This window comes from Aptenodytes patagonicus, chromosome 8 (genome assembly GCF_965638725.1).
Source record: "Aptenodytes patagonicus chromosome 8, bAptPat1.pri.cur, whole genome shotgun sequence".
NCBI classification, from domain to species: Eukaryota; Metazoa; Chordata; class Aves; order Sphenisciformes; family Spheniscidae; genus Aptenodytes; species Aptenodytes patagonicus.
In genome coordinates this window covers 14,172,315-14,199,110 of record NC_134956.1, presented here as the reverse complement: position 1 = coordinate 14,199,110, position 26,796 = coordinate 14,172,315, and the positions used below count along the sequence as shown (strand labels likewise).

Here is a 26,796-nt window from a genome sequence, read left to right as displayed (position 1 = left end):
TACTAGCCAAGCTGATATAAAACCCATGGTTGAGTGCCTCATACGGTTGGAATTCTCCTTTTCCCTGTCTCCTGTGTCAAACTTGCCAATTTTCATAACACTGCATTTGTTAAACACTCAGAGTCTGTCTCTGCATTCACCTCTCACATAGCCAGTGGACCAGCATGCCCTTCCTCCCAGGTGGAGAAAGCACTGTCACTGATCCTGCAGCCCCACTCCAGGGCAGCCCTCTGACACCCTCCCCTTCTCCTCCTCCGTGGGGTAACACTCACTCCGATCCTGCAGCCATGTCGGAGTAGGACGTATCTGGTGTGGTGACTCCCAGAGGGATTGCAATGCTCATGACGCCCGTCGGGGATCACGGAGTCCAGAGGGCAGCGACTGGCCGCTCCGAGGGCGGAGAGGAGCCGCAGAGCCTCGGCCAACACGTCACGGACATGGGGAAACCTACCGGGGTAGAAACAAAGCATTGCATCTCCGTTACAGGATGAGGTCTCCCTGTATACCCCTAAAGAAGGCTTTCACAGCAAACGAAAAGCAGAAATAGATTTCCATCAGTGACATGCCACATCATTTTTACTTCATTTTCATATGTGGGGCCAGGGGAAAGGTAGATGGTAGTAGTTTGGTGGGGTTTTTTTTGTTTGTTTGGTTGTTTTTTTACAGTCTCGGATTGACATGCAGTGAGCTGCTCTGCCATAAAGCCGATAATGACAGTTTCCCCCCTCCCCCAACTAAACTTGGGACTAATTATCAGATAAGCAATCTATTAGCTCCTTCTGCATACAAGCAGCAGCTGTCACCTATCACCCACAGCCCTTCATCAGCATTTCCTAACTCCTTCCCCAAACAAGTTGCAGGCAAAGCCCCATCTGGGAGGACAATGAGACAGAGCCGAGGTGGACTGAGCTGAGACCTCTTGCTCGAGATCAGCTTGTATTTGCACTCACTGGGCGCACAGCATGGGCGAGCGCGACCGGCAGAGCGGCTATCCCCACGCCACCGATAGCCTCTCCTTGGCAAGCGAGGCCTGTCCTGGATTCTGCACCGATTACTCAGTCCGGCGAGCCCTGACGCAGCGGGCCCCAACTTTCCAAAATCCCAGCTGACACCTCCCTGTGGCAGAGCCACGTCAGATGTCTGGGCGCTCGCGCATAGGCCACTCTGACGAGAAACACGGCGGGGCCATTGGCTCGGCGCGGGGAGCCGGGGTGAGTCAAGGCAGCATCACAGGGCGCAGCCGCCGGCCGTGCTGGGGTCGGCAGGGAAGCCCGTGCCCAGGCTCCACCTTCCCTGCTGACTGCAGTGTTTTGCTAAGGCAGTGAGCGAAATCGCCGATAAATGCAAACTTCCAAGGGTTGGACGGCAGCCGGAGGTAAAATGGGATCAGCTCCTTGTTATGTAAATAACCTCAATAACACAGACGTTCATAAAGGAGCTATTATTCTACGCAGCTCTGAAGAAAACCCTCACGATACAGAGCAAGGCTGCATTTCAGCACATAGCAAAGGTAGCTCCAAAACCAAAGAAAAACGGTGACAATTTAGCCATCCTCTCTGCATATTAAACTTTAAGGGCAGCCTTGAATAACTTTCCGCAGTCTTCCCCCAGCTCCGGCAGCGTGGATGAGCCAGCCTGCGCTCACAGCCGGCTGTCACATGCTCCCCGGCATCTCGGGGGCTCTGCCAGCAAACCTCCTGGGCTACAGAGAGGCGGTGAGCCAAGTTTTTCTGTGGGTAGTGAATTTCTCACAGGGAACTGCCTTTGGACACCATAGTCCAGCCATTGTTTAACACAAAAACCCCAGAAACACAAAAACACACACTCACTATGAGGGCAAATGAAGGAAGAGTGAGAGAGTCAAAAAGTTTAAATGCCACACACTATATTGCCTTTTCCTGTCTTGAAAGGCAGGCCACTTCTCTTAGCACAAGGAAATATTTTCCTCCTTCAGTATACATCCCTAAGAGAAATCTTTCTGATAGTATGACAGGCATACAGCGACTTACAGAAGTAGCACGTAAAGATTTTTAAGTGGTCTGTGGCAATTCCCTGTTATGCCCCAAAGCAACGGTCTCGCAGGGAGGTGGGAGATGAAAAAGAAAACAGGCAGGACTCAGCTCACAAGCAGCTCAAACCCAAGACAGCCCAGGTGTCCTTGAGTGTGTTTTTTTGAAAAATAAAAAGAAAAATAAAAGGACCTTTAGGAAGCATCTCATTTATCCTTTCTCATGCTTGTGACATTGACACCAGATGAGACAAACTGCTGCTAAAATACAGCTAAAAGCTACGGACATCAATCCCTGCTTCAACCCAAAGTCACATAAAACTCTGGCAAAAGGTTAAAAGAAACAGGACATGTTTCTCAGTGTCTGAAGCGCCCTTCCCCCTTTTAAGGGACATAGAAACCTTTTTTTTTTCCCCAATAACATTTTTAAACACTTGCTTAGATTCCCCCCCCCCCCCCCTTGATCTCTTGTCTTTGCCATGACCATACCCAGCTGGCAGCAGCCCGAGATTTCATCAGGACAAATTCCAGCCTCCTGCCTGCTCGTGACTCAGCAGAACCGGAGGATTTCAGGTGCGGCTTCTGGACTCGAGAGTCACAGGGTATCTGGTCAGTCCTGGGGTAACTGGGACAAGTTTTCAGCCACCTGTCATAGGAAACCCTCTTTCCATCAACGCTGTACAAACACCAGGCTGTTTCAGTGCAACAGTAACTCCCACTTTTGGGAAAGAGATTACCGGAGAAATGTGAAATACTAAACAGAAAGGTTAGACAAGGCGAATTCCAGTTCAGTCGCTTTTGTGTTGACCCAGCAGTACTTGCCCAACCATCACCTGCGCTCGATTTTGCTGTTTGTTGTTGCTGTTCTATGCGTACTTTCAACGCTGACAATGTAACATTCAAAATGAATTGCTGAGACCAATCTCAAGTGCTGTCCAAGACCACATCACCTTTGGGCTAGATTACAGTCTGGTCTTCATGAAACTTGGCCTGGTAACACCCAAAACATTAGCCTGCACAGAAAATACTGGGGTTGAGATCAAAACGTTCACCCATCGAACTGGCTAATTTCCTGTATATACAATCCCCAAGCTCCACCCTACCTCCTCCCTCCCCCCAAAAAATATACAGCTGTATCAGAGAAAAGAGTCACACCATATTCTCTCCCGTGCCATTGGAGAAGTTTTCTTAAAATTCAAAGTCTTAATGAAAATTTGATGAGCTTCAGACCACAGCACAAACCTGTCTTCCTTGTGATACAATTCTTCTTGAAATCAAATGGAAACAGGAATTTTGATGTCCTAAGGTACATAATACTTAGCTGGTTTTGAAAATGCAAGATTTAAAGATTTATTTTTCTCCCACGTTTGGCACCTGCACTCCTTCCTCCTTAGCCAGTCATACCAGTATAAAGACACCTGGTCTTCCCCAACATCATGAAAACAGCCCAGATGAGCATCCCCCTGCACCGCCACCCCAGCGTTGGTATCCCTGATTCTCACTTGGCACGGGTCACGCCAAGAGACTCACCCACCTTCAGACCAAAAACTTAAGTGGTTGCCTTAGCTAAAATGTAAATATATGCTATTCGATTATTTCAGGTAACATCCTGCATTGACGGAAAGGACTGTAATAAATCTAAGCTGGCCAAGCGAAGGTTAGGCAACACCTGCTATAGCAGTGAATTTAATTTTTGAAACTCTGTTTAGGATGCAACAGCACAGCGCTGCATCGGTTCACTTCCACAACCACTGCTGTCCATGTTACAAATAAAGCAGATGCAGAAAATTTACTGCTGGAAACTCTTTTCAGTACTTATGGTGTTAAAAGTCAGTATTAATAGGGACAATCAAGCATGGTCAGTCAAACAGCTCGCTAGAGCCTCCTCCTTCAAGATGTGGTTGTTCCTGTTTTCACTACTGATCTGGTCTCAGACACCTCTGGGCACCTGTGGGGTGCAACACTTGGTGACGGACTCTACAAAATATTTGTGAGAGCTGTGAAAAATTCACCCCCAGACAAAAACCGTGGGCACAGCCTCACAGACTGCATGTGTTACCTAAATTCAGATGCCCAGACTCCATCACCATTTGGTGCTGCTCAGGTGATGCTATACAATCTTGGTGGGGGGCGGGGGGGAGGGCACAGCACTCCCCTTGCACCTTCCCACGGTCACAGGCTCAAGGGGAAAGCAGTTACCAAGCGGTGGAGGGGACAGAGAGATTCAGCCCATTTCACTGCAGTGTCAGTGCAGGTCTGTGAGTCTCTGTCTACAGAGGACTTGAAATATTTCTAGCATTGTGCATCCAGTGTCTCATGCGTTGCCGAGAATAAGAAGGTAACGCTGGTACAAAACACATCGTGGACAAACTGAGAAAAGCCTTTTCTGATTATATACAACTTCAACACGTGTGCCAGGGCAGGGAGGATGGGGAAATTCCCTCTGCCTGCACTGATGATGGCCACTATCTCTTGTTCGCAGACAGCAAAGGACAAACAAGTGCTTTCTGTACCACTCCCCACACCTGCCAACAACTCTAGTTATTGAATTCCCAAAACTGGACGCAGACCCAAGACTTCTGACAACCCAGGATTGCTAGCATCCAAATGATAACCACCATCCTCTTCGTGCTCGGCGACAAGCCTGCAGGTCACCTATATAGGATGAGCTCCATGTATAATGAGCTGCACGTCTTTACACTCCCAAGCCATTACCAGTCACAAAATTCAAAGCACATTTTTCTCCTGCATCTCACACTGCCATAGGCCAGAGCTGGGGGCAGACTAGAAATAGCAGCTCTGCCATGCAGCCTTCCTTGGCATCCTCTCCAGCAACCTCATCTGGGACAGAGCCAGCAAATTCTGACTAGTTCATACTTACGCTGTCATCTGCATCAGTAGCAAACCTCTCTGCAAATGGAGCAGTATAGAAAATGCTAGCAGGCTTACAGATCCTATTCATTCATCTTTTCCCCTGGAAATTTCAGAATAGCCAAAATCTATGGGGCATCTAATGTAAACGTGAAGTGCTTCAATTACCATACTGAAAACATCCCGTCTCATCAGCTGGTGCCACCCAAATACAAGTACAGTCCACCCAAGTCCGATCAAGCACTGTCCGTTCTTTCCAGCACACCCATAAACCTCACGTCAAGGGCAGATCCTCACAGAAGAGCAAGGACCTTTAGTGCAAACAGAATCAGATCAAGGGTTTTTGCGTTTAAAAAGGCTAGCTCAAAAATGCATCAAATTCCCGGAATTTCAAAACGCACTGTTCCATAAGGACATACACCTACACAGAGGCGGGGCAGAGCAGACAAATCCTTAAGTCACTTAGATTCAACTTACTCTAAAACATACAGATTCCTAGAAGTACTTGAATTGTGCCTCAATCTACCAATACAGATGCTTAGCTCTGCTCTGAAAACAAGCTGAGTTCACTAAGCAGCAAGGAAACAACTGTGCCAGTTTTAAAAGATGAAATATTGACATGAGTATTTACTATTATCATTAGTACCATATATCATCTGCTAGCTGACTGACAAAGTGAGACAGCAATCCATCCATCCCACGGGGTAAATGCTTGTATGTATACATTTGGTTCAGATTTCATCTTGCTCTCTGGGATCTGGAGAACCACGATAAAGCACCGACAAGCTCTTAGAACAAGAATAACAACATTTAAAAATTGTTAAGTGTGTCAAAAAGCAACAGCCCAGTGAGACCTGATCCTGCTCACCATGCTGCACAAGACCTGGAGTCAAGGATCGGGGAAAGGTGAGACTGCTGCTTTTAGGACACAGGTGATTTCAAACAGCTTTTGGTATCCACGGGCCTATGCATCAGTCAAGTTGTTCCATACAAGATACAAAATCACATTAACAATTTCCATTATTCTTAAAGTGCTTTATGGAAGCACTAGAAACTACCCCAACACATGTCTACGAATACACCTATTTAGCTGAAGCCAGCGTAGTAAAGTAGCTCAGTGAAGGCTATGTAAGCCACATTTAAAACTAAGGTACAAGCAAGTTAAACTGAGTTTGATACAATTTGGTAAACAGCTGGAAACTAAAAATCTTTTGATTAAATTTACTTAAATGAGGTTTAAGCTATTTTAAGGCAATTTTCATCATGTCCATCTATGGGATTCCATCATTTTATCTGATGAAGAAAACATCAATTTTAGTTAAACTCCTCTGCAAACTACACCCTAAGGGACTACCAATGATGACAGTGAGCAACTGAAAGAAATTAAACCATCAAGCAGAGAAATTACGAAATGCATAGTCAAGTATTCTCAGCAACTGACCCAAGACTGTGGAGATTACTCAGGAAAGCAAAAAGAATAACCTCAAAACTTCGCTGCTGCTTCAGCAGTCAAGAAGTTATGCAAAACCTCTGTTTTGCAGACAATTAAAAAAAAATTCCTGTGTTTTTCTTTTGGAATCTCTAAGGATTTCAGGTATTATGATAAGAAATAGAAGAAAAATTTAGTAAGAAATAAAGGAAGGGCAGATAAGACTTTGCTTCTAGAAACACCTTCTACTGGACAATTCAACCACATTCTTTACAGTCCAATACACTCCGGAGGTGGAGACATCGGACAAGGGTTTGTTTGGACTTTCTTAAAACATCTAATTTGTATCACGGAACCTTACTGGAAAGTTTAATTTATATTGATTTGAAATTGGTTGAAGAGTCATACATAAGGATAATTCCATAAACAAATACATGCCAAATTAGAAAGGGGAAGCAAATTACAGAGGAGCAGTGATCCGCAGTAGAACAAATTATTCTGAGGTATGTTTACGGAGAGGTGGCAGGCAGACACCAGGAAACTTCGCCTGTACCCCAGGCTGATGAGAAGCTGCATTTGTGTGGTCTGCACACACAGTCTGCTGAGCAGGACAGTGATAGGTATGATGTTTTAAAGGAATAACAACCTCAATGTAAAGGGAAAAGGACTATCCCAACCGAGAACTTCATATCAAAGTCCTCATAACTTTAAGGGCCATAAACAGAGGAAATCTTCAAGAAAACTTCACAAGACAGTATTTTGAAAATCTAGCAACCTATATGAAATGCTAACACCTTACGTTAATCATCAAAATAAAACTTAAAAAATAATGGTAATAGTGGAGGAAATTCAGAAAAATCCCACAGACTCAGAGAGAATAATTCTTGGCCCCTTTCTACATTGTTTTACATTGCCTCTATCTCACAGCATAACAAGTCATTGGTGAAGATGACAATTCTTCAAATACTGAAGCATTTAAAATTATATTTTCAAAAATGAAAGGAAGGCGACCCCCTGAAAACACTTTTATTTTTGCAAATACTGTTTTCTATTCTTTCCTGAAAGATATACAGCAATACAAGAGAAAAAAAGAATTATACATGATACCCCACAGAAATGATCATACAAAAATTACTAAAGTAAATGAAACAGGAAAGAGGAAAAACACCCCTCTTTTCTTTCAGTTCTACAAACTTTTGATTTGGGACAGTCGTGGGGGGAAACTATTCTGCAGTGAGGGGAACACATCCTAATTGCTGTGCCAGTTCTATACTCTTGAGATAGTTGCTCTCTTTTCCCACGGAGTGAAGGAGAACAGTCAAATGTCTGTATGTCACAAAAATAAGAAATTGCAAACAAAAAGGTTCAGAACCAGTATTTTGAGATTAAGGGCTTCACAACTAACCTCCAGTGAATCCAGCTGTGGCAGCTGATGTTACTGCTGCGACTGTGCCGTCTAAGTCTTTGCCAAAACAGCTGGCAGGAAGGAAATGTTGCCATGTCTCATCAAGTGCAGTTGATGCCAAGAAGACTGGACTAAAAGCAGAAGCAGGTAAAATACATATTCCCTTTTAGATACGGTTATAGGGGCAATAAATTTCTGCAATGGGGCACAACAGACAACTAGGAACAGCAATACTGGAAAGCACCACTGCTCAGTCCGCCGCACCTTGTCTGTATAAATCCTATGTTTCCAGATTCAATTTAAGAGGCCTCCCTACACCAGAAAATGGCTACAGTTAAAATAAGACTCAAGATTAATTTAAATAATGTAAATGACACTGGTTGAATCCTAGCAGACCAGAGTGTTTCTTTGTTCTAGATTTTGTTGCTTGTGAACGTAATAATATTCACATGAATGGTTGTACCCGTGTAACTATTAAACTTTCCTAAGTATACAAACCCTAAATTAAAAAGGCTGTCAGACAACACCCCCCCTCAAAAAATCCCCCACCACCTCTAGACCTTGAAATTGTGTTTTGAAGGGATTTCAGAGAAAAGCTTATACCACATGCAAGGTCAGAGGGAAACGGAGCAATAAAGGCAACAACTAGAGTCAAATCCAAACCCAGAGAATTACAGTTCCCATGAGAATCCGGACAGTCCAGAGTCACGGGAAGTCGCTGAATATAGAAGGGGAATCAGCAGAATTTACTGGCACGGAGCAGCGTCCCGAAGTTGCAACCAGTGGAAGGCTAACCACAAACAAGTTGCCAGGAGTAGGATTGCAACCTCCAGTCCTAGAATTGGAAAAAAGATTTCTCCGTAATCCCACTAAATGCTCTCTGCCTCGCAGGTCTGGCTGTACGTCCTTTCTACATCTATTTAAGGCCCCCACGTGATGAAGGCTGCCTGCCTGGCCACTCCCAGCCAGGGCAAACAACCCAGCTCCAGAGGAGACTCCAGCAGCGGCTTCCAAGGCAGACGTTGCATCAGCCAGGTGTGCAGGAAGTGGCAGAGATAAAGCAGCTGTTGACGAAGGGGCTCTCGGACGGAGGCCGCTTCAGGAATCCCGTGGAAAGGACGACAGGAAGGAGAGAGACGCTCCGCACACAGAACAAGCTTCATCGGCTTCAGAAAGCCTTTGTGCTGGGGCTCCGGACCTGGCCTTTCTCCCAGAGATGATGCAACACTGAGGAACAAGGTCTGTGCCAGAGAAAACTATTCACAGGCTATGCAGATGGCAGTGCGGCCAAAGGATCTCGGATCAAAACACGCCGGAGCCCATCCAGGCCCAGCGAGCCTCCCCAGGCCTCCCTCCGTGCCCCCCAGGATCCTCCATTTCACGTTGCCACCTCACTCCTAGCACGACCACGGCTTCAGGCGGAACGAAGGACATTACGATAGCAAGAAAGAAGTAAAGAGGGTTTTTAAAGTCCTGCAAAAATCACAGCTCATCCTCTGATCTGGATGGGGGGAAGAGATGGGGGAGAGACTGAGCTCAAAGCCCCGTATCTCCCAGCCGGGGATCCTCCCATCACCACGGCTTGCCAGTGCACGCCTGAGCTCCCCAAACACGTACAGCAGCTCTCCGCTCACCGGCAGCCTCAGCTCTGCTCTCACACACCAGGAAACCATGCAGGGACAGCCCAGGCAGCCATGGCAACATCACACAGTGTGGCAATTATGGAGCTGCGGCTCCCAAGCGAAGGTTCAGCCTTGCTTTCCATTACAGGACTCGTTTTGGCCCTTCCCCCCCTGCCCAAACCATCACCGAGTGCCCTCCTGGCTCCAGCCTGGCCTCTGCGGTTTGTGACCGGCGAGTTTTGCAGCCTTGCACCTGGGCTCAAGATCATGCAAATACATTTTTCTCTGTGTTGTAAGGAAGTTACTCCAGGCTTATGTAATGCTTGTGTGCTGCGTCCCAGCAAACACCGGTTTGTCCAATGCGCCTCGAGTGGGAAACCAGGCTATGAAAACACCTGCAACCTGCACCGCACACAGCAAGAGTCGGATCCATTTACTAATTGAGCTATATAATCACCGAGAAGCATTAAAATCCAGTGAATTTTACATGGTTAATAAGAATTTCAGCAATCTTCCAGCACTGTGGCAGGTTTCAGAGCTCAGCTCGCTGCACTGCCCCACCACATCCCCTTCTTAGGAAGGTCTTTGTAGGAAACGCCACCAACTGTAGCACTTGCCCAGGCACCGGTGCCCAGTGGCACTCTTAGTCATTTAAGATGGTTCTGGGACTCCTAGAAAATTCACACATTTCCTGCAGATCTACTTTTTCTACTTAAGAGAGCAGACAGAGTCAGTAGGACAGTGGTAGAGAGCAATCACGAAGGCCCAAAGGCAGCACATCAGCCAAAAAGCCTTATTTCCCCTTCCAGGGCTTCTACCCGTTTGCTGATGCTGAATTATGTTCAAGACATGTTCTTCACTGTGGTTCGCTTTTCTGGCTTACTTGCATCTCGTGTTATATTGTATTTTGGCACTGGCAAGATACGTGCTGATCCCAAAATGCAGGTACTACTGACATGGCAGCATCGCATGCCCCAGCGCTGCATGTTGGATCCTCTGTGCACAGTGGATGTTCACCCAACTGCAATGTTACATTAGTCAGATTTACAGAATAAGCCATCAGCAAACATATTGGACCATCAAGCTTTAAGGAATATAAGTTTTGATAAGTTATTTTGATAAGTTTTTGATAAAACAAGAAAATCAAAGACTTGCTTTTACAACAACAGAGCTGAAGGTGTGACACTTATTCGGGAAGCTCCCAAATACCTACTTCATATCTGCTGGCAAGAAATGCACAGCTCAGCGGTACAGCTAATGCTGAGTGCCACGGTCACTTTTGACTAGCCCATTTTCTGTTAACAAGTGAAAAGCAGATAATCCAGTTGAACACACTTTCAAAGTAAATGCAGATGACCAGAAATCAGCAGTCACAAGCCTGCAACTGGTGACTGAATAAAGACAAAAGTCACTTAAACCAGATTTATTTCTGGTGACATGCACACTTAGTAATTTCTTCCTTTGAGAAGAGCTTCTCTATAAGCACACAACACTGTAACCAACCAACTTAACTGCATGTGGGTGGTAACAGTGGAGTACTGACATCAAACAGTTGGCCAAGAGTGCTCATTGTGGAGCTCACACGAAAGCGATGCTGAGCAAGTGGTTCTGTAACACATCAATAATGAAATGCTATCTGCTACCACAACCGCTGGGTTTTTTGAATGTTGAATTATGAGCAGAGTAATATATTGAGGACTTTTTCATGATTATCGCAGACACAACTAAGCACAGGTACGTACAACCACACGATGAAACCAAGAGGTTGAAACGCAAGAGTTGCTCATGCTGAAGAGGCTGACAACCCTCCTCCAGCAGGTCGTCTCCATCGGCCTCTCAATGCTGGGGAAAGGGGGATGATGGCACAGCAAAGAGGGAAGGCAAAGAAGGGAGAAGATTTCCTTACTGTTAAGCCTTCACAACTTCTTTTGTGTGTAGCACCTTCCGCGAGTAGCTTCTGCAGGTTAAGACAGATAGGACTGTCTGGACGAGGTGAGTAGCAGGGATTGCTGCACTAGATCTTGAAGCTGGAGGCCTTTGCTTTACACTGTGTATTGCCCCAACACGTTTCTGCAGTCTACTATCCCTTAAGCCCTAAGCAAGGAAACTTGCAGTTGCTAGACAACCTCTTTCCCACATCAGAAATAGCTTGATTTATGTGACAAATCGATAGGCTCAATGTTCAAAAAGCTACAGAGTTTTGAGCTGCCTCTTCTTCCTTAGGACACAGAAGTCTTTCCTTACTGCACAGCTGCAGAGATGAGAGCGATGGGGCTCCTCCCTGGCCGGACCCGGAGGAGGAGAGGAGAGGCAGGAATGCAGCTGCGCAGGAGAAGAGGCGAGAGCAGCCCAGGTGGCTCCACGTCCTCCTCTGCGCAGGCAAGGACAAGCGTGCGCACAGGCAGGACCGACCAGGAGAGCTCTACCTGCACAAAGCAGCAGATTTTGAGAGCTACCAGAAGGGAATTTAAGAGCTCTGAATGTCTGCAAAGGCAGCTGGAACAAGGTAATCTATGGAAATATAGAAACTTGGCAGCCATCAAGGGAGTGGTGGAATGGACAAACGCAAATAAAAAGTAGAAGCACGATCTGGAGCCATTACCAAACTGAGTCACTCAATTTCCCAGGTGAATTTATAAAGTGAGGGAGGAGCAGAATCGCTGAAGTACTCTCATTTGGATGGCACGAAAACCAGCAAACAAGTGCCATTAGAATACTGCTTCTGACAATTATTTAATATTGTTTCAAACATGAATAAACCTTCCGACTAAGTCCAGTTAACTTGAGAGACAGAGAATATCCTACGTTAATTTAAGAATGAAACCTACCAGGAGAGCTTGTGCTTACTTTGCCTCTCAGAGGAATTGTAAGCATATTGCCATTGTGCAATTTTTTGTAATACTGTTTCTAAAAAAGGATGAAAAAGATTTTCAGACTTCTGCTGCGGTCAACTGGAATTCAGAAATGCTCATCTGAATACAGTGAGTGTACACAGTTACATCGGGGCTTCTCTGTAGAGGCTTTCAGAAAGCCTTAACCGTATCTTAAACATCTGAAGCAACGCAGTATGGGAAAGAACTGAGTTCCAACGATGCAAGCCACAAAGCATTAAATTTCAGAGTTCCCTTCACATCTTATGTGTCTTATGCAAGGCAGTATTCTAGCACCAGGTTAACTATTTCTCCTCTAAATTCACCTTAATTTCATGATCTTGGCTTTGACTGCGAGTGTACATATCTGAACTTGTGCCAACTGATCATGGCACAAAACCTTTAAAGATTCTTTAACTCCAGCGTCAGGAAAGGAGTTTTATCATCATTTTAAAAAAAAATTTTAAAAAATCACAATATATTTTCTCCGGAAAGAAATGAGTTGGGCCTATTTTAAAAGACTAAGATGAACATTTGCTCCTTTCCCCTTCCCTGTAAACCATTCCAATATTTAATTATTATCATTGCTAAGAAACTGTACTTCAAGATTGAATTTGTCTAACCTCAGTTGATATTACTATGCCTTTGCCAGCAAATCTCACAAGTCCTTTTAGAGAAAGATCAACTCCTCTCTCAATTGTCTTTTCAATAAGCTGAGTAAGTTGAGCTCCTTTAAGCCTCACATCATGAGGCTTATTTTCCAGTCCCTGGATCATTTCTGCAGCTGTCCTTTGAATTCTCTCCAAATACACTGGCATTCTTCTTGAAGCATGGAAACCAAAATTCAATTCCAGTATCAGTCTCAACGTTGCTGTGTTTATAAGATTACTTATTTTTGCTTCACATTCCTTTCCCCCACTTTTTTTTTCTCCTCAATATGCCCAAGAATCACATTAACCCTTTTAAATAAAATACTAGCCCAAGTACCATGTAGAGATGACTAGCTGTAAAGACCTTAAAGCCCTTTCAGCTACTGCCTTCCAAAATACTGTTTCACAATTTATAGGTGGGTTTGCAGTTTTGCTAACAAATGCATCACCTTGCAACCGGATGGATTCATACCTTTTGTTAAAACATGGCAAAACAATTCAGAGCTCCCTAAACATACTTTATTATTCCACTATTCTGTCTCTCTGACAGAAGCTTTATCAAATATTTTATGCTATTCAGATAAAAATACTCTAAAGAGCAGTAAATTAAAAGCTGATTTCATCTCACAACCTTCTATAAAGCTAGGTGTGTCCTTTCCAAGTTACAATCCCAGATATTTTAGATCTCCACTGTTAATGCAATTTCTCCAGCACAACTATTTCTAGTGTCAGAGTACCCTGCCTTCTTCCTCCTAACTCTTGCCCTCTCCACCCAAAACAGGCATGCCCCCCACACCTCCTACACCCAGTCCAGCTTCCACAGAACCACAGAATAATCCAGGTTGGAAGGGACGACTGAAGGTTAACTGACTGAAACCCCCTCCTCTCCCCAAAGCAGGGCCAACTTGGATCAGGTTGCTCAGGGCTTTGTTCATTTCTTCTCCAGGGCCACTAAGTGTTTGCGTAACTATGCTTTTTAAGGCCAAAAATAACCGTCTGATGATCTGACTTTCCACCTAACAAAGACTGGAAAATCTCACCTAGTCATTTCTACACTTGGCATCGCAGCTTACAACCAAGCTAGACCATGTTTGTCAAGCACAGCCTAAAAACCAGCATATGGATTTACCACAATTCTTTGGGGAGAATTTAAAATCATGCAACAGACTGCAGCCTAGAGGTCCCCAGGCAGCACCAACCCAAGCCATTAAGTCTTCAGTGAACACAGTACATTTATAGTTTTTATGAAAAAAGTGTAAAATTTTTTTTTTTTTTAAACTAAAACTACATCAAACACTTTCTTGGAAGCCTTTGAAGAATGCTTCAAGCTACCCAAGTGAAGCTCCAGCTCTAACTACACCTCCAAAGGAGACTGTTCTTCCACTGCATACACAGCGTGACTTAAGATGTTAGCTTCCCCCCAGTTTCATGAAACATGGATTAGTGGCAAATGTATTGATATAATTTTAAATGTTATCTTCCATGTTCACAGTGGTAAGATTCATCAGCACCTATCTTTATCAATACGTTTGTTTAACACACTCACAGCACCTGTTTCCTCGACTACCTAAGTAAGGATGTCCATCACTCCTTAACTAGCACAGAATATCTTTCAACTCACACAGGCCAGTTCCTACAAAGCTTACCAGTTCTTACTTCAGTCACTAACAAGAACCTCCACCACCCCTCCAAAACCCCCATAATTACATAAACAAAGGATTAATGTGGACAAATATTTATCCATACAAAAACATCTCATAATAGTCAAGTTATCCCCCTTTCCTTAAAGAATAGCTATGTGAAAGCAAAGTGACTGAGAGCAGGGCTGGATTTAATGTAACAGCATGAACTACTACACTGAAATTAGAGATGTTAGCCAAGATCCTGTGATCCTCTCACCTTACATTCTTCCCTAAGCATCAATTTTTGGCCCTGTCAGAGACGAACAAAACCTTCAGTCTGACTCGGGAGAGTCACTCTTGTTCTCACGTTACATTCTCTACTCTCCTGTCTGGGATTATCAGCGCTGTATTCCCTGCCAACAGCAAGGAAACTCTTTAAACTTGAAAAAAATGTGGAACAGAATAAAAAAAAAAATCCTATCACATGAGTAAATGAGGCTCGACAGCATGATGGATGCTGCAGGTTCACAAGTATGAAGGCACTCCTAAGAAGACAGCTTGCGCCTGTTACAGCTTCACATAAGCATAAAAGACGCTGGTTTGCCGCATTCAGAAGGGAGATGCTCAACTATTTAGATTGGATGCATTTTATGTAAGACTGAAGATGACTAAGTCACAGCTGGACAGATTATGTTCTAGAAGCAAGCTACGTGCTCCTCCCTGTACCTTAAACACCAGCATTTCCTAATCCGCATCTTTTCTCCCTTCCCTTTCAAACACAAGAAGCTGAATTCTCCCAAGAAAAAAATAGCCAGGAAATATTCAGGGCAACGTGCTTTTAACTGAGAGGAATTTCACATGCACCAGTCATCGCAGGGCTAATTTCATTTTGTCATTATGGAAAAACTGAGAACTATCAAGACCTCAGCTGGGTAACAGTTGGATAGGAGAATGATCTCAACACGGGAGGAAAACAGCACAGACACAATTATCTTCCTGAATAATGCAGATGGACTTTGTGTGCACCAAGCATCCAAACAGTTTGCCAAGATACTCTGAAGGCCCCTTCGCATAGTTTGTCAGTCCTGATGGCACAAATCAGTACCAACATTGTTCTTAACCCAAACTATCTTGTAGCATTACAATGCTAGTGAAAACAAGCAGGAAAAATACCCTGGCTCGTACTACCACACTTCCCCATCAACAACTCATACAGGAGATTTTTTCACCTGTATCCACTACACAGTGTACCCCCCACCACACCTATTAACATCAGTATTAAAACCACTGGTTGCTTTACTGAAAGAAACCAAAGGTATATACAGAAGCAACACAGCACTACAGAACATGGACATGTGGGAAGAGGTGAGGATTGGTGCGGGTGAGATGGTTACCTAAAAAAGTCTGAAAGGTAATTTGCACCACTAGACCAGGAGTAAAAAAAAAAAACCACCATGTTTTACCTTCATGCTGCCTATAAGATGTCCTATGCAAGCTAATCGGGTTTTTTGTGCTGTAATTTTCCTATCAGTAAAATCAGATACTACTTCTGAGATGTCACACACAGTGTTGAGCCACACACATGATAGCTAGGGCTAAATTAATAGATTTAACCAGAACAGGACTGGGGACAAACTGCCCTGGCAGAATTGCATCTTGAACTTTTGAGTGGAAAAAAACACCTGAAAAAAATTTAAATCACTGTGGCCATTTCACTTGTTTCATTCATGGTCAGTACAGGCTAAGGACCCACGCACGCATCCCGGTTGAGAAACGGCAGCCTCCCAAAAAGTGGGGATGATCAGTTTAACCAGAGAGATGTTAACCTAAGCTAAATTAAACCTTCTCAATACTAACAGAACTCCATAGCAAGTCCCATTGTTCAAGATGAATTTTTACATTTTAAACCCACATACCATTTCAGTAACCATCTTTCTTAACAACTTAGGTAATTTTGTTTTACAAAATGCTGAAGAGTTTCCATCATTTTTCAAATATGTGTCAAGGCCATTTATTTCCTCCCTCACAACCTTCTCTTCACGTAAAACTGAAAATATCAGAATTCCTTGCAAATGTTGCCCCAACACAGTGACTCTCACGGGAACAGCCTACTTCACTATCACTCAGAAAAAGGAGTGACGTCTTAAACTCTGACACTGGAAGAGTAACAGAAAGCTACAAACTTTGCTCGCAAGAACAGTCTGCTCCTAAATCACTCCCATCCATCTCCGCTGTGTGACATGGTTTAAAAAAAAAAGAAGGAATTTTCAGTCAAAGGATTTCACCAAAAGGGTCCTGGTTACATTTTCATAAAGTTCTGCAAAAACCAGAGAAGTTACATCAACATTTGGAAATGCCATTTCATTCTCCCTGCTCCTTCAAGGTCCTCTTCTCCACGTGCGATTCAACAAATTTCTGCTGACCAGTTTCAAGCTGAGAGTCCCAAGCTATGCCCAAGAAGGGCCTAACTAATGACCGCAGGTTTCAATGTATAGTCTCACCTTTAGAATATGCTAGCGCTTTATTCTTTATTAATTTATTACTTCCATCTGCGTATGTAAGACTTAGAAATACAGGAGCAGGAAATAGGAACTGTGACACATTAATTTCACTCTTACGTTCTCTGGCAGCTTGAGGGGAAAGTCTTTTCCCAGTTTGTGAATTTTTCATCTTCTTACAAATTCTATATTTGAACTTTTCCTAAAGGATACTCTAAACCCACAGTGGCCGAAGAGAACCCACCAAACGGTGGACTTGTGCCGCCAGACGCAAGCACTTCTATGTTCGGCTTCTTGAATTTCTCCAACTGACCCACACTGTGCTTCAAATGTTTCAGGCGCTAAGCTGGAAAGGTAACAAGCACAGCTCTTCTCGCAGCACTAATGGCGATTTCCATAGGTGTGTAAAGGATGCCATCAGCTTGGGACTTTGGCATCCGAGTGCCTCCCACCTCAGGCAGAGCACCCAAGAACAGCCTCTCCCAACGGGACCATCGCAGGGCAGCATTAAGGTATTTCCTTCACATATCTCACAAGTCGTAGTTTTAACCTCAGCGGAGATCTTCCTACTGACAGGGCACTTATCTAAAGAGACAGGTTTGGGATGGCATACCCCAAAATACAACGTCTATTACTTAGTAAAACTTTCCACCTTCTGCCCGGCCAATGTCAGATAAAGGACATGTCCCAACCCTGGGTACTTATCTGAGTGCACGGGCGGGAATGGACACAACCGTTCAGATGAAGTACTTAGGAACTCCACCTACATGTCACCCTACTGCTCACCTAGGTATTCAGCTACCACGCTGCAAAGTCAGAACAACCGCTATCGGCTGTGAAGCATAACGCAGCAAATACAATCTGCTTAGTTCCTTTATTGCAACGTGATTGATTCGGGGCTATTTGTGAAGATTTTCATTAAATAAAAGATTACCCTCACAACACATGAGATTTCTTGCTTATGAGGCAGTCTGCTCACACCCAACATACATTTTTTGCACAGCAATATGCATTTGGAGATGTCATGACATGCTAACATTTAAATAACTTCATTCAAACTCACATAGCCCAAATGCTGCCTCAAGTCCTACTAGACCAAATAGTCTCACTACGTACAAAACTAAAAGCCTCAACTCGCAGTGAGCAGACGGAGCAGCACACACTGGCATTTGCAGTACACAGACAATTGCTCTATTTCAAATATATGCTGCTATAACCAAGTTTTCCATACTAAAGAAATAGGATTCAAGTTTCTGCTGCAACTGGCCTTGGCTGAATTAAATTTTTGCATTGTTCCAGTTGCACTCATGTCTCTATACATTTCCAGCAAAGCTATATGGAATTCATGTTATGGCTTTTTTACTACTATATTTTTTTATAATTTGATTGACAATGTATCCTCAGTAATTCATAATTTTCTGCATGCCTGGATATCTCACAAGTCATAACGACTGGCAAGTAAATGCAAAATAAAGACTTTCTAATTACCAGACAAAAAATAAAAAGGATAAGGAATATTGTGTGGTACATTTATTTACACAGATTTGTAATAATTGTATACTAATTAACATTTTGCCATCTTCCGAAATGAGACATCACTTCAGCTCTCTGCTGTATTTATTTTCTGCAAATATATACCTACAAGAATTCGCTATTTTGAAACAGTTAAGCACCATGTGTAGGTTATAACACCATTCCACCACCACAGATCGAGCCTACATTAAAACTCACATCTGACCAGCTTCCCAAGCAAACAAGAGCAGACGAAGGAAAGACTACACCACCAATTTTCAAGCAGAAAACTAAATGTTCGTCTGAAGAAAGTACTCCATGCAAAGCGTCCAAGGGCACAAACCCACAGTGTTTCACAGATTGAGCTACCATCCACTGTGTGGTGAGCCCTCTCCTTTAAAAGGAGTGTGAAGTTCCAGGGGTCAGCGTGAGCTGGCCGCACCGTGTGCTGCCACCGAAAGGCAGAGACCCTGCTCCCCTTCTCCGGTCCCCACCACATCCTCCGCACTTCCACCCATATGCTCTCCCCTATTTATTTTGAGAGGGCTCTGGACGCTTGTCAAATCTCTTGGTGAGCCAATTCTGTTCACTATCTTGGCAAAAAAATAATCCAGCAAAACCCAAAACATAAAATAACCCCAGCTTTCTTCTGGGTTAGCAAGCTGAAGGAGTTCAGAAAAGGGATCCAGCAAGAACCAGAGCTGGCAAACAGAAAAGGCAGAACTCCCTGTTGGGTGGGAGAGGAAGGGGGAGCAAAACTTCCCCCATTCAGCAGCAGAGCTGTTGGATGTACTCAGCTGTCTCGTGTAACTTCACCCGGAGTAACCTCACTCGCAGGGTGCAGTTCTGCAATAGTTTCAAGCTGACTTCAGTTGGCACAGCTTCAGTGCAGCCTCCCCATCCCTTTCTGCACTGGTGCTAACCTGACCCCACAGTCGAGCAGTTCAGGCAGAAGCCAGCAGAAAACTCTTACTTCCAAAAATGAAATGCACTTGTTTTGTCACGGTAGCCTTCCTGAATAGTTCACTACTGGGGCAGGCACGGGCCAGAACAGAGGCAAAAGTGATGGTGGGAAGGAGAGCAGGACTGTGGCAGCAGCATGTCAGGTCAGGTCAGCTTGAATTGCCATGGAACCGTATCACTGGTGCGCACCAAAAACCTGCACAAAGTTATACAAAGAATATACAGTGCATCACAAACACCCATTCCAGTTTAACACACAAATTTCCATATACGAGCAAACCCTGAGGTGGATATTAGGAGAACTGCACAACAAAGCGAGTTTGTGGCAAGCTTAGAACCTGACTTTCACCCTACAAGTATCCTTGTTCCCTGTTAACCTCCAGGCCATCTTGAACCCCAACATCCTTGAAATTCATGAAACTGCAAGAGAACTTTGAATCAGAAAGCCAGTCTCCTCTACAGTCAAGCAGAGCCTACTTAACTTGATCAAGCAGTCATCTTTTCTTCAAAGGTTCACTTTAACTGTATTTATGCAGGAAGCTTCCAGATCTTTGCTGTGGCAAAAGTTAATCTACAGCCACATTACTGAAAGCATTCTTGCAGCATGATTATAAGTTATTCCAACCTAATGCCACCAAAACACAGGAAATAATTTGTTTTAGTGTCTTTAGTTAAAGGCCACATGAATGCAAAAGGCTCATATATTCTTCCAAGTATCTATAAATTGATACTGCAACTCAGGTTGAGACATGCTAACTATTTTAAGGGCTCCACGCTGAACCCCCAGGGCACTTCGGTTTCCTAAATCACTGGTTCTCAAACTTTTCCCAGTATATTCCTTCCTGCCTACAAGCAAGGATACATTCTCAGCTCCTCACTCTTTCCCATAAAAACATTTGAGAATTGCTCCTTGGGAGCAGCTTCCACACCGGGCATCCTGAAGGGGTCCTAGAGAGCGACCGAGAGCATTGCCAGAAAGATGTAATTTGGGCAGAGGCACAGCTAGGAAGTAGGGCCACACTGAAAAATACTCCTCTGCCCCCATTCTCTGCACTACCTGGAGCTGTGATGAGAAGTCTCGGTCTTCCCAGGGGCATCCTCCTACCAGCTATCACCTCTGCAGCTCCCATATTCTGCTCCCAGAAGCAAGCTGCATCTTTCCCCCCTCCGGTCGGACCAACACCGTCTTACATGGGTTTCCTTATCCAAGCATTTCCATGCAACACAATCCTCAAAAATCCTCTGGCCGCTTATTGTCATGATTCGAAGTCTATGCAAAACCAAGAGACTGCATTGTCTGACAGCAACAAACTAAAACTCCAAGTTGCATCCTGACTTTTTTTTTTTTTTTTTAACTGAATCATCATCAGCAGGCATGTTCTGTTAAAAAGTTCGATGGCGGGGTCTCACACTCCTTCCCTATCAACAACTTGCATTTCAAACTACTCACTTCAAAGTCAAGAGGATTCTTCTCAGTATCAGAACTTCAAACTGTTTTCTGGGCTGCTGGCACGGTCACTGAAAAAGTTTTGTCTTGTAAATCAACAAGGCTGCAGAAGAAAACCCTGGTATGAGCTCCGTAAGGACGACAGGAATAAGCCTGAGTCACTAAATGAGCAGCTACCAAATCCAGACAATATCTTCTTGTCAATGTGTATGATTGCAATTGTAATCACGCTCTAAATATGAACACATCAAAAGCACCGTGACCTTTCTACTCTGAAATTACTTCGAAATATTTTAGGGCTTAAGCACTTTGGTTTTAAAACTGACTCACATTCTGTCTCAAAAGGCTGCTTGTAAGTGAGAAAAATAACTAAGCTCGTTTAGAACAGGATGAATAAGCAAAAAAGTTTGCTGCCTTGAAAACTGCATAGATCTGACTGCTTGGGATACCTCCCCTTTGCTAAACTTAGCCCTTCCGTGACCCTCGGGGAGGAATGCAAGACCTGTCTGTTATCAAGTTTATAAGGATTAAACTCTAGCATAAACAACAGATCACTTCTAAACTTCACTCTAAAAGCCAAATTCCTGACTATTTCTCAATGCCACTCTTCTGTGTTCCTCCCTCTTCGTTCCCCCTTTTTTCTTCATGTTTGGTGAATGTGGGACTATTAGATTCCTGACCACAAAAGAAATTACTTCTCCTGCTCACTAAAAGCTTGCCACTCAAACTGCTGACAAGTCCTCCCACATTTTTCCACCTTGAAGTCTGAGCACATCAGTACACTTTTCTATTTCCCATATTGCTCATTAAAATAATTGGGTTTTGTGTGTGTTTGGTATGAGGAAAATAAAACTCACCAAGAAAGCTTTTCTTTCTCAAATTTATTATTTAAAAATGTAATTTGTTTGTTCTACTGTTCAAGCATTTAAATTAAAGGATCAGAAAGTTGCAGATTTACAATTTAAACAACAATATTGACGCTCCTATAGGGCTTGTGGCAACAAAAACTAGCATTAGGGCTATTATTCGCTGCAGATTTCTTCTTTTGGGCTACAGCTTTTCAAGTTCAGACTCATCAGTTGAAGTGAGGGAAAAATCCCTTTTGCTATTTTTGTTACAGGAAAATAATACTTCACCACTAGCTCGGGCGCGGGGGAAGGGGGACGATGAACAAGAATCTCCTGATTTGTCGCGTAGATCATCCTCCGAGACAAAGAGCATCTTTACTAATTATAGAAGAAAAAAAATTTACACTAGGAGCAGTTGAAAAACTGTTTCTCAGCATGCTCAGTGGGCATTAGCTGCGATTTCAGCAGCTTAGCAAGTCCCACCCCTGCGTGAGCTCAGCGGGGAGGCCAGGAGCACTGCACATTCTCCCTGCTCAGCAGGGACAGGGGCCGCTGCTCGGCTGATTTGCTACAGGAATACTGGAAAATTGCCACCAAAATAGCAAAACCTGTGAAAAAAAAAAAAAGAAGAAACCCCCAGCAACTTCAATAAAGAATGAAGAAAAAAGTGGAAAAAAACCCGTCAGCTCCCAGTTTCAAGATGTTGAACTCTTGCTGCATTACGGTCTGGGGCTTTTTCCATGATCAAAATAAGCAAAAGGTTTAGGCTAAGACAGATTTATACAAAACCGCCTCTAACAATATAAGTGCAAACTTACTGTGCACTAACTCTTGCCACAAGTCAGTCATGGAAGCCAAAGACTGGCTGTAGAATCTGTAACAGCTTTAACATCCAGGGTTTTTTTTTTTATTTGGAAAAGAAAAAACTAAATAGACAAGTAAAATGCAACAAAATCTTTATTTTAAAATCAAACAGCAGCTTAAGTTTCATAGGGGCAACTGAGAATATCTCACATGCTATACATTTAAACATACATTTAATGCTTTCAACTCAGGTACTGCTACTGCATCTTGTATCTATATAAAAAAACCTTTGCCTATTGCAACCTTTCTTACATACTGCACATAACACGAGATTTCACTGGCAAGATTTCACAGTTGCCCACACAAGCAGCACCAGAGTAAGAACACAAATGTGCATCTGTAATACAGTAATATTGCCACGAGACCAATGATTTTTGAAGTTTCAAACCTCTGAACACTCATTATGTGCGTTTGTTTTACTATTGCCAGCATAGATAGAAACACTTTTATCTCATCACATCATTCAAAACAAGTTTGTAAAAGTCTGATCACCCAAAATGGAGAAAGAATAGACCGGTCAGACTAACAAATTACATGGCTGGGACATCACACATTTAATTCTCCCTTGCATGCTTTGCACCTGGATGCTGGAATTAAAAATGCTTTTTTTTACTTCAGGGAACATCTGGAAAATTTAAATCAGCAGTTGTTGTTGGATCCCCCCGCCCCCAGAAAAAGAGCATAAACTTTTGCACATTCTGAGATGCCAGTTCAATGCCATCACTTTCCTATGGATTTTTTTAACTTTGACCTATTACTTTTCAAAGTAAGATCTGGCTGTAACTGAGTCCTCTTTCTAAAAAGGAATTTAAATGTACGTGGGATTTCACTGCCTCACCTTGGGGTGGTGAAATCTCAGACAACATTAGCTAAGGAATATTACTTTCAGGTCACTTGGGATATGACAGTAAAATGAAAAGCCAGGGCCTTGTCAAAGCGGTGCCAGTTATTCAACATGATGCCAGGCAGCGGATTAATTCCCCATTATAACATAAAGACTGTAAACAATGTACAGAGAGACTGTAAACAAAGACTAAGGGGCCATGAAGATCACTTGCTGTATTTTATTAAACCGAGGAGCTAGTTTTTGTACTCACAAAATCCTAAGTTCATTACTGTTGTCATGTCACTCCATGCTAGGCAGCAGGTACCACATTCAGCCCCTGTGATGGATGCATTTTAGGTGGATTAAAAGTTGCTCACCCCACTTTGTGAAACAATTTGGGTGCTACAGATCCTCAAATATAAGAGCTGCTCGGAGTTTGGCATCTACCACATGATTGCTGCCAGTCAAGCGGATTTAAGAGTGTACTTTAATCTCTCCCACATTATTCTGGTCCTGGAATTTTTGCTTCAAGCTCATAGTAATTCTGAGTTTGGTAACTCAGGCCAGGGCAAGGGGCTCCCCATTATAGGTGTTAGTTGACAAAGATGGCGGTTGTTTTCTAATGCTAATGTATTCCCATTTCCCATACTGCATACCTCAACTAACAGTTTCATCTTTAACAAATGCACTAGAATACACCAATAGCTCCAAGTCGACAATACAATATCATACAGACAGCGGCCAGTGCCAAATGGTTAGTTAAGCAGATAAGAAAGGCACTCATTCTTCCTTAAAAAAAAAAGGAAGCTATTGCAGTCAAGTAGACAGAGTGTGGGGATAGAAGCTGGCAGATTCCACAATACATAGTCACGTCAAAAATGGCCTCCTGCAAACTGTTCCTTCATCAAGCATTTGAGTCAACTGAAAGAGAGGAATCTTCCCCATTATTCACAGGAGGTCTCACCTCCCTATTCCACAGCAGAGCAGCATTTTCTATACACTTTGACATACAACTGCCTAAGAAGCACAGAGGATAAATTTTACTCTGCAGCAGAGGGAAACTCCTCTCCCTGCTTTCTGTTTGCGGTCCCAAAGTTGAGCCGGGCCTTTATTTTGACTGTTCCCTGGTCTGTGAATGGAAAATCCCTTCTCAGCACCAGCAGGCTGGTGTCTGCTGCACACACCCACTGCACACAGCAGAAATTCCAGTCAATAAGGCAAGTGGGGCCCAGGCGATGGAAGGGGAGGAAGGAGACATACAAACAATAAGAAAAGCATCTGGCTCTGTTACTGGCTGGAAAGGAGACTGGAGTTCAAAAGAGACACGACGGCAGCCTTCAGTTAACAGGAAGATCATATCAATTCTCGCTGTCCTACTTTTCACACGGACCAAAATATCTGGAAAGGGTAACTCGGGGTTTCCAGCCCACACTTTAATACAATTCCATTAACTCAAGAATAACGATGAAACCCACCTTGTAGGTTTTTGTCTCACTGGACCAAAACACCCCCCGGCTTCTGCTTTGGACCTGTGGAAACAGCCTGAAAAGTAAAGCCCTTTGCTGAACGTGAGCCAGCCATCTCTCCACCACCACACTAATGGAGGCTGCTCTGCTGTCCTTCCCTGGAGATAGCAGCCAAGTCTACTGAAGCTTCTCTCATAGCAACCAGAGCTCCAGAGCCAACAGCAGCTGCTGTCACTGCCTTCAACGCTTACCCACAGGATCCAGAGCAAAGCAACACCCTCCTCCCTGCACCTCTAGAGCAAAAAAACCAGAAGGCTGGCGACAAGATGACTTCCTGGGTCAACCACAAGAAGAAGAAAAAAAAAATCCTAGTATTTCCTATCCAAGTGAAAAGGGGAATCTCCTATTTCTACTGAAGAAATAGGAAATTCCTTTCCTGGGTTTAGGTTTTGCCTTACGGCAGTAACACCCAGTCAGGGTGGGGGGGGAACCGTCTGAAATCCACGATGTACCAGCACGCCATCGGACACCAACATCAAGTTCTTCGAGACCCAGCTGCATCCTTCACGCAAGGAGAGGCATTGGCCCCCTCACCCCGGCCCGACCGTACCCTCAACGCTCCCATTACATCATGGCCAGAGCCCGCAGCAGCCACCGCAGCCCTGCAGCACCCCGTGCCCTCCACAGACCCGCAGAAATCCCACACCACGCACACACACCCACCCCCCGCCAAAAGCCCACCCGGGGATCTGGTGGGCAGAGGAGCGCGGAGACACGGCCGGGAAGCGGCTGTGAACCCCCCCCGCCGCTACACCCATTTCCCCGCTTCCACGGGGCCACACGCGGCCTCGCACCTCGCCTCCTTCCCTCGCCCCGGGGACGGCGAGACGCTGCCCGCCGCCGCTTCTCCGCCCGACCCGGCGGTGAACTCCGGTCACCGGCGCCCAAGGACGAGCCGCCGGGCGACAGTGACCTTGCCGGTGCCTTCGGAGAGAAGGCGCCGGGGGTCGGAGCGGGGCCGGGGCGCGGGCAGGGCGGCCGGGAACCCACCCCGCAGCGGCCACGCGTGACGGAGGAGGAAATGCAGGAGAATCCGCGCTGCAGCCCCCGGCGCCGGGCGGGCCGGGAGCGGGGGGTTACGGGGGAAGACGCCGCACGGGCACCATGAGAAAGCAGAAAATGCAGGTCAAACACCGCCTCCCCCGAGGCCCGGAGGGGCCGGCGGCTCGGGGCGGGCAGCGGCGGCGGGGGCAGGCAGCGGCGGCCCGGAGGAGGCTGCCCCGAGACAGACGACGACCCCCGAGGCCCCCCGGGACAATAAGGGGAAAAACGGGGAGCGGAGGAGGCCAGCCTACAGCGGGGCTCCCCCAGCGCTCGCCTCCACCGACAAAGCCCCGCGGCCGGGCCCGACCCCAGCCCCGGCCCCGCACCGGTCCGCCACCACCGGCCCCAACCCGGCCGCCGCGGGCGGGCGCGCACCACCGGGACCGCCATGATGGCCCGCGCCGCCGGGCCGGGCCGGGCCGGGCCTCCCCCGCCGGGTCGGGTCGGGTCGGGCCGGGCCTCCCGGGCCGCTGCCCTACCACCGCGGCGGGGCCCTGACGCCCGGGCCCCCGCGGCGAGGCAGGGCAGGGCAGGGCAGGGCAGGGCGGAGCGCCGGCCCACGGCCCGCGCCGGGAGCCCCCCGCGGCCGCCCGCCCTCCCGCCCGCCCCAGCATTCCCTCCCGCCAGCCCCGCCGCCGGGCACGGCCGGTCCCCACCCGTCCGCGCCTACCTGGCCGGCCCGTTCCCCGGGCCCCCGCGCGGCACTAGGCCCGGCTCAGCGCCACGGCGTCTCCTGGGCGGCCGGCGGGAGCAAGCCCTCGGCGGCGGCCGCGGCGCCAGCCCCTCCCCCT

General features: G+C 45.5%; 1 protein-coding gene across 3 annotated transcripts in view; it reads right to left on the bottom strand.

Annotated features, from left to right (window-relative positions):
- Positions 1-26,796, bottom strand: part of SETD5 (SET domain containing 5) — a 68,873-nt gene extending 42,077 nt beyond the window's left edge. For all 3 annotated transcript variants that reach the window (XM_076346443.1, XM_076346444.1, XM_076346445.1), the window contains exons 1-2: positions 26,676-26,796; positions 273-447 (exon numbers count right to left, since the gene is read on the bottom strand). In XM_076346443.1, coding sequence (XP_076202558.1) covers positions 273-343 — 71 coding nt within the window. In that variant the 5' untranslated portion in view covers positions 344-447; positions 26,676-26,796. The remainder of the gene's footprint in view (positions 1-272; positions 448-26,675) is intronic.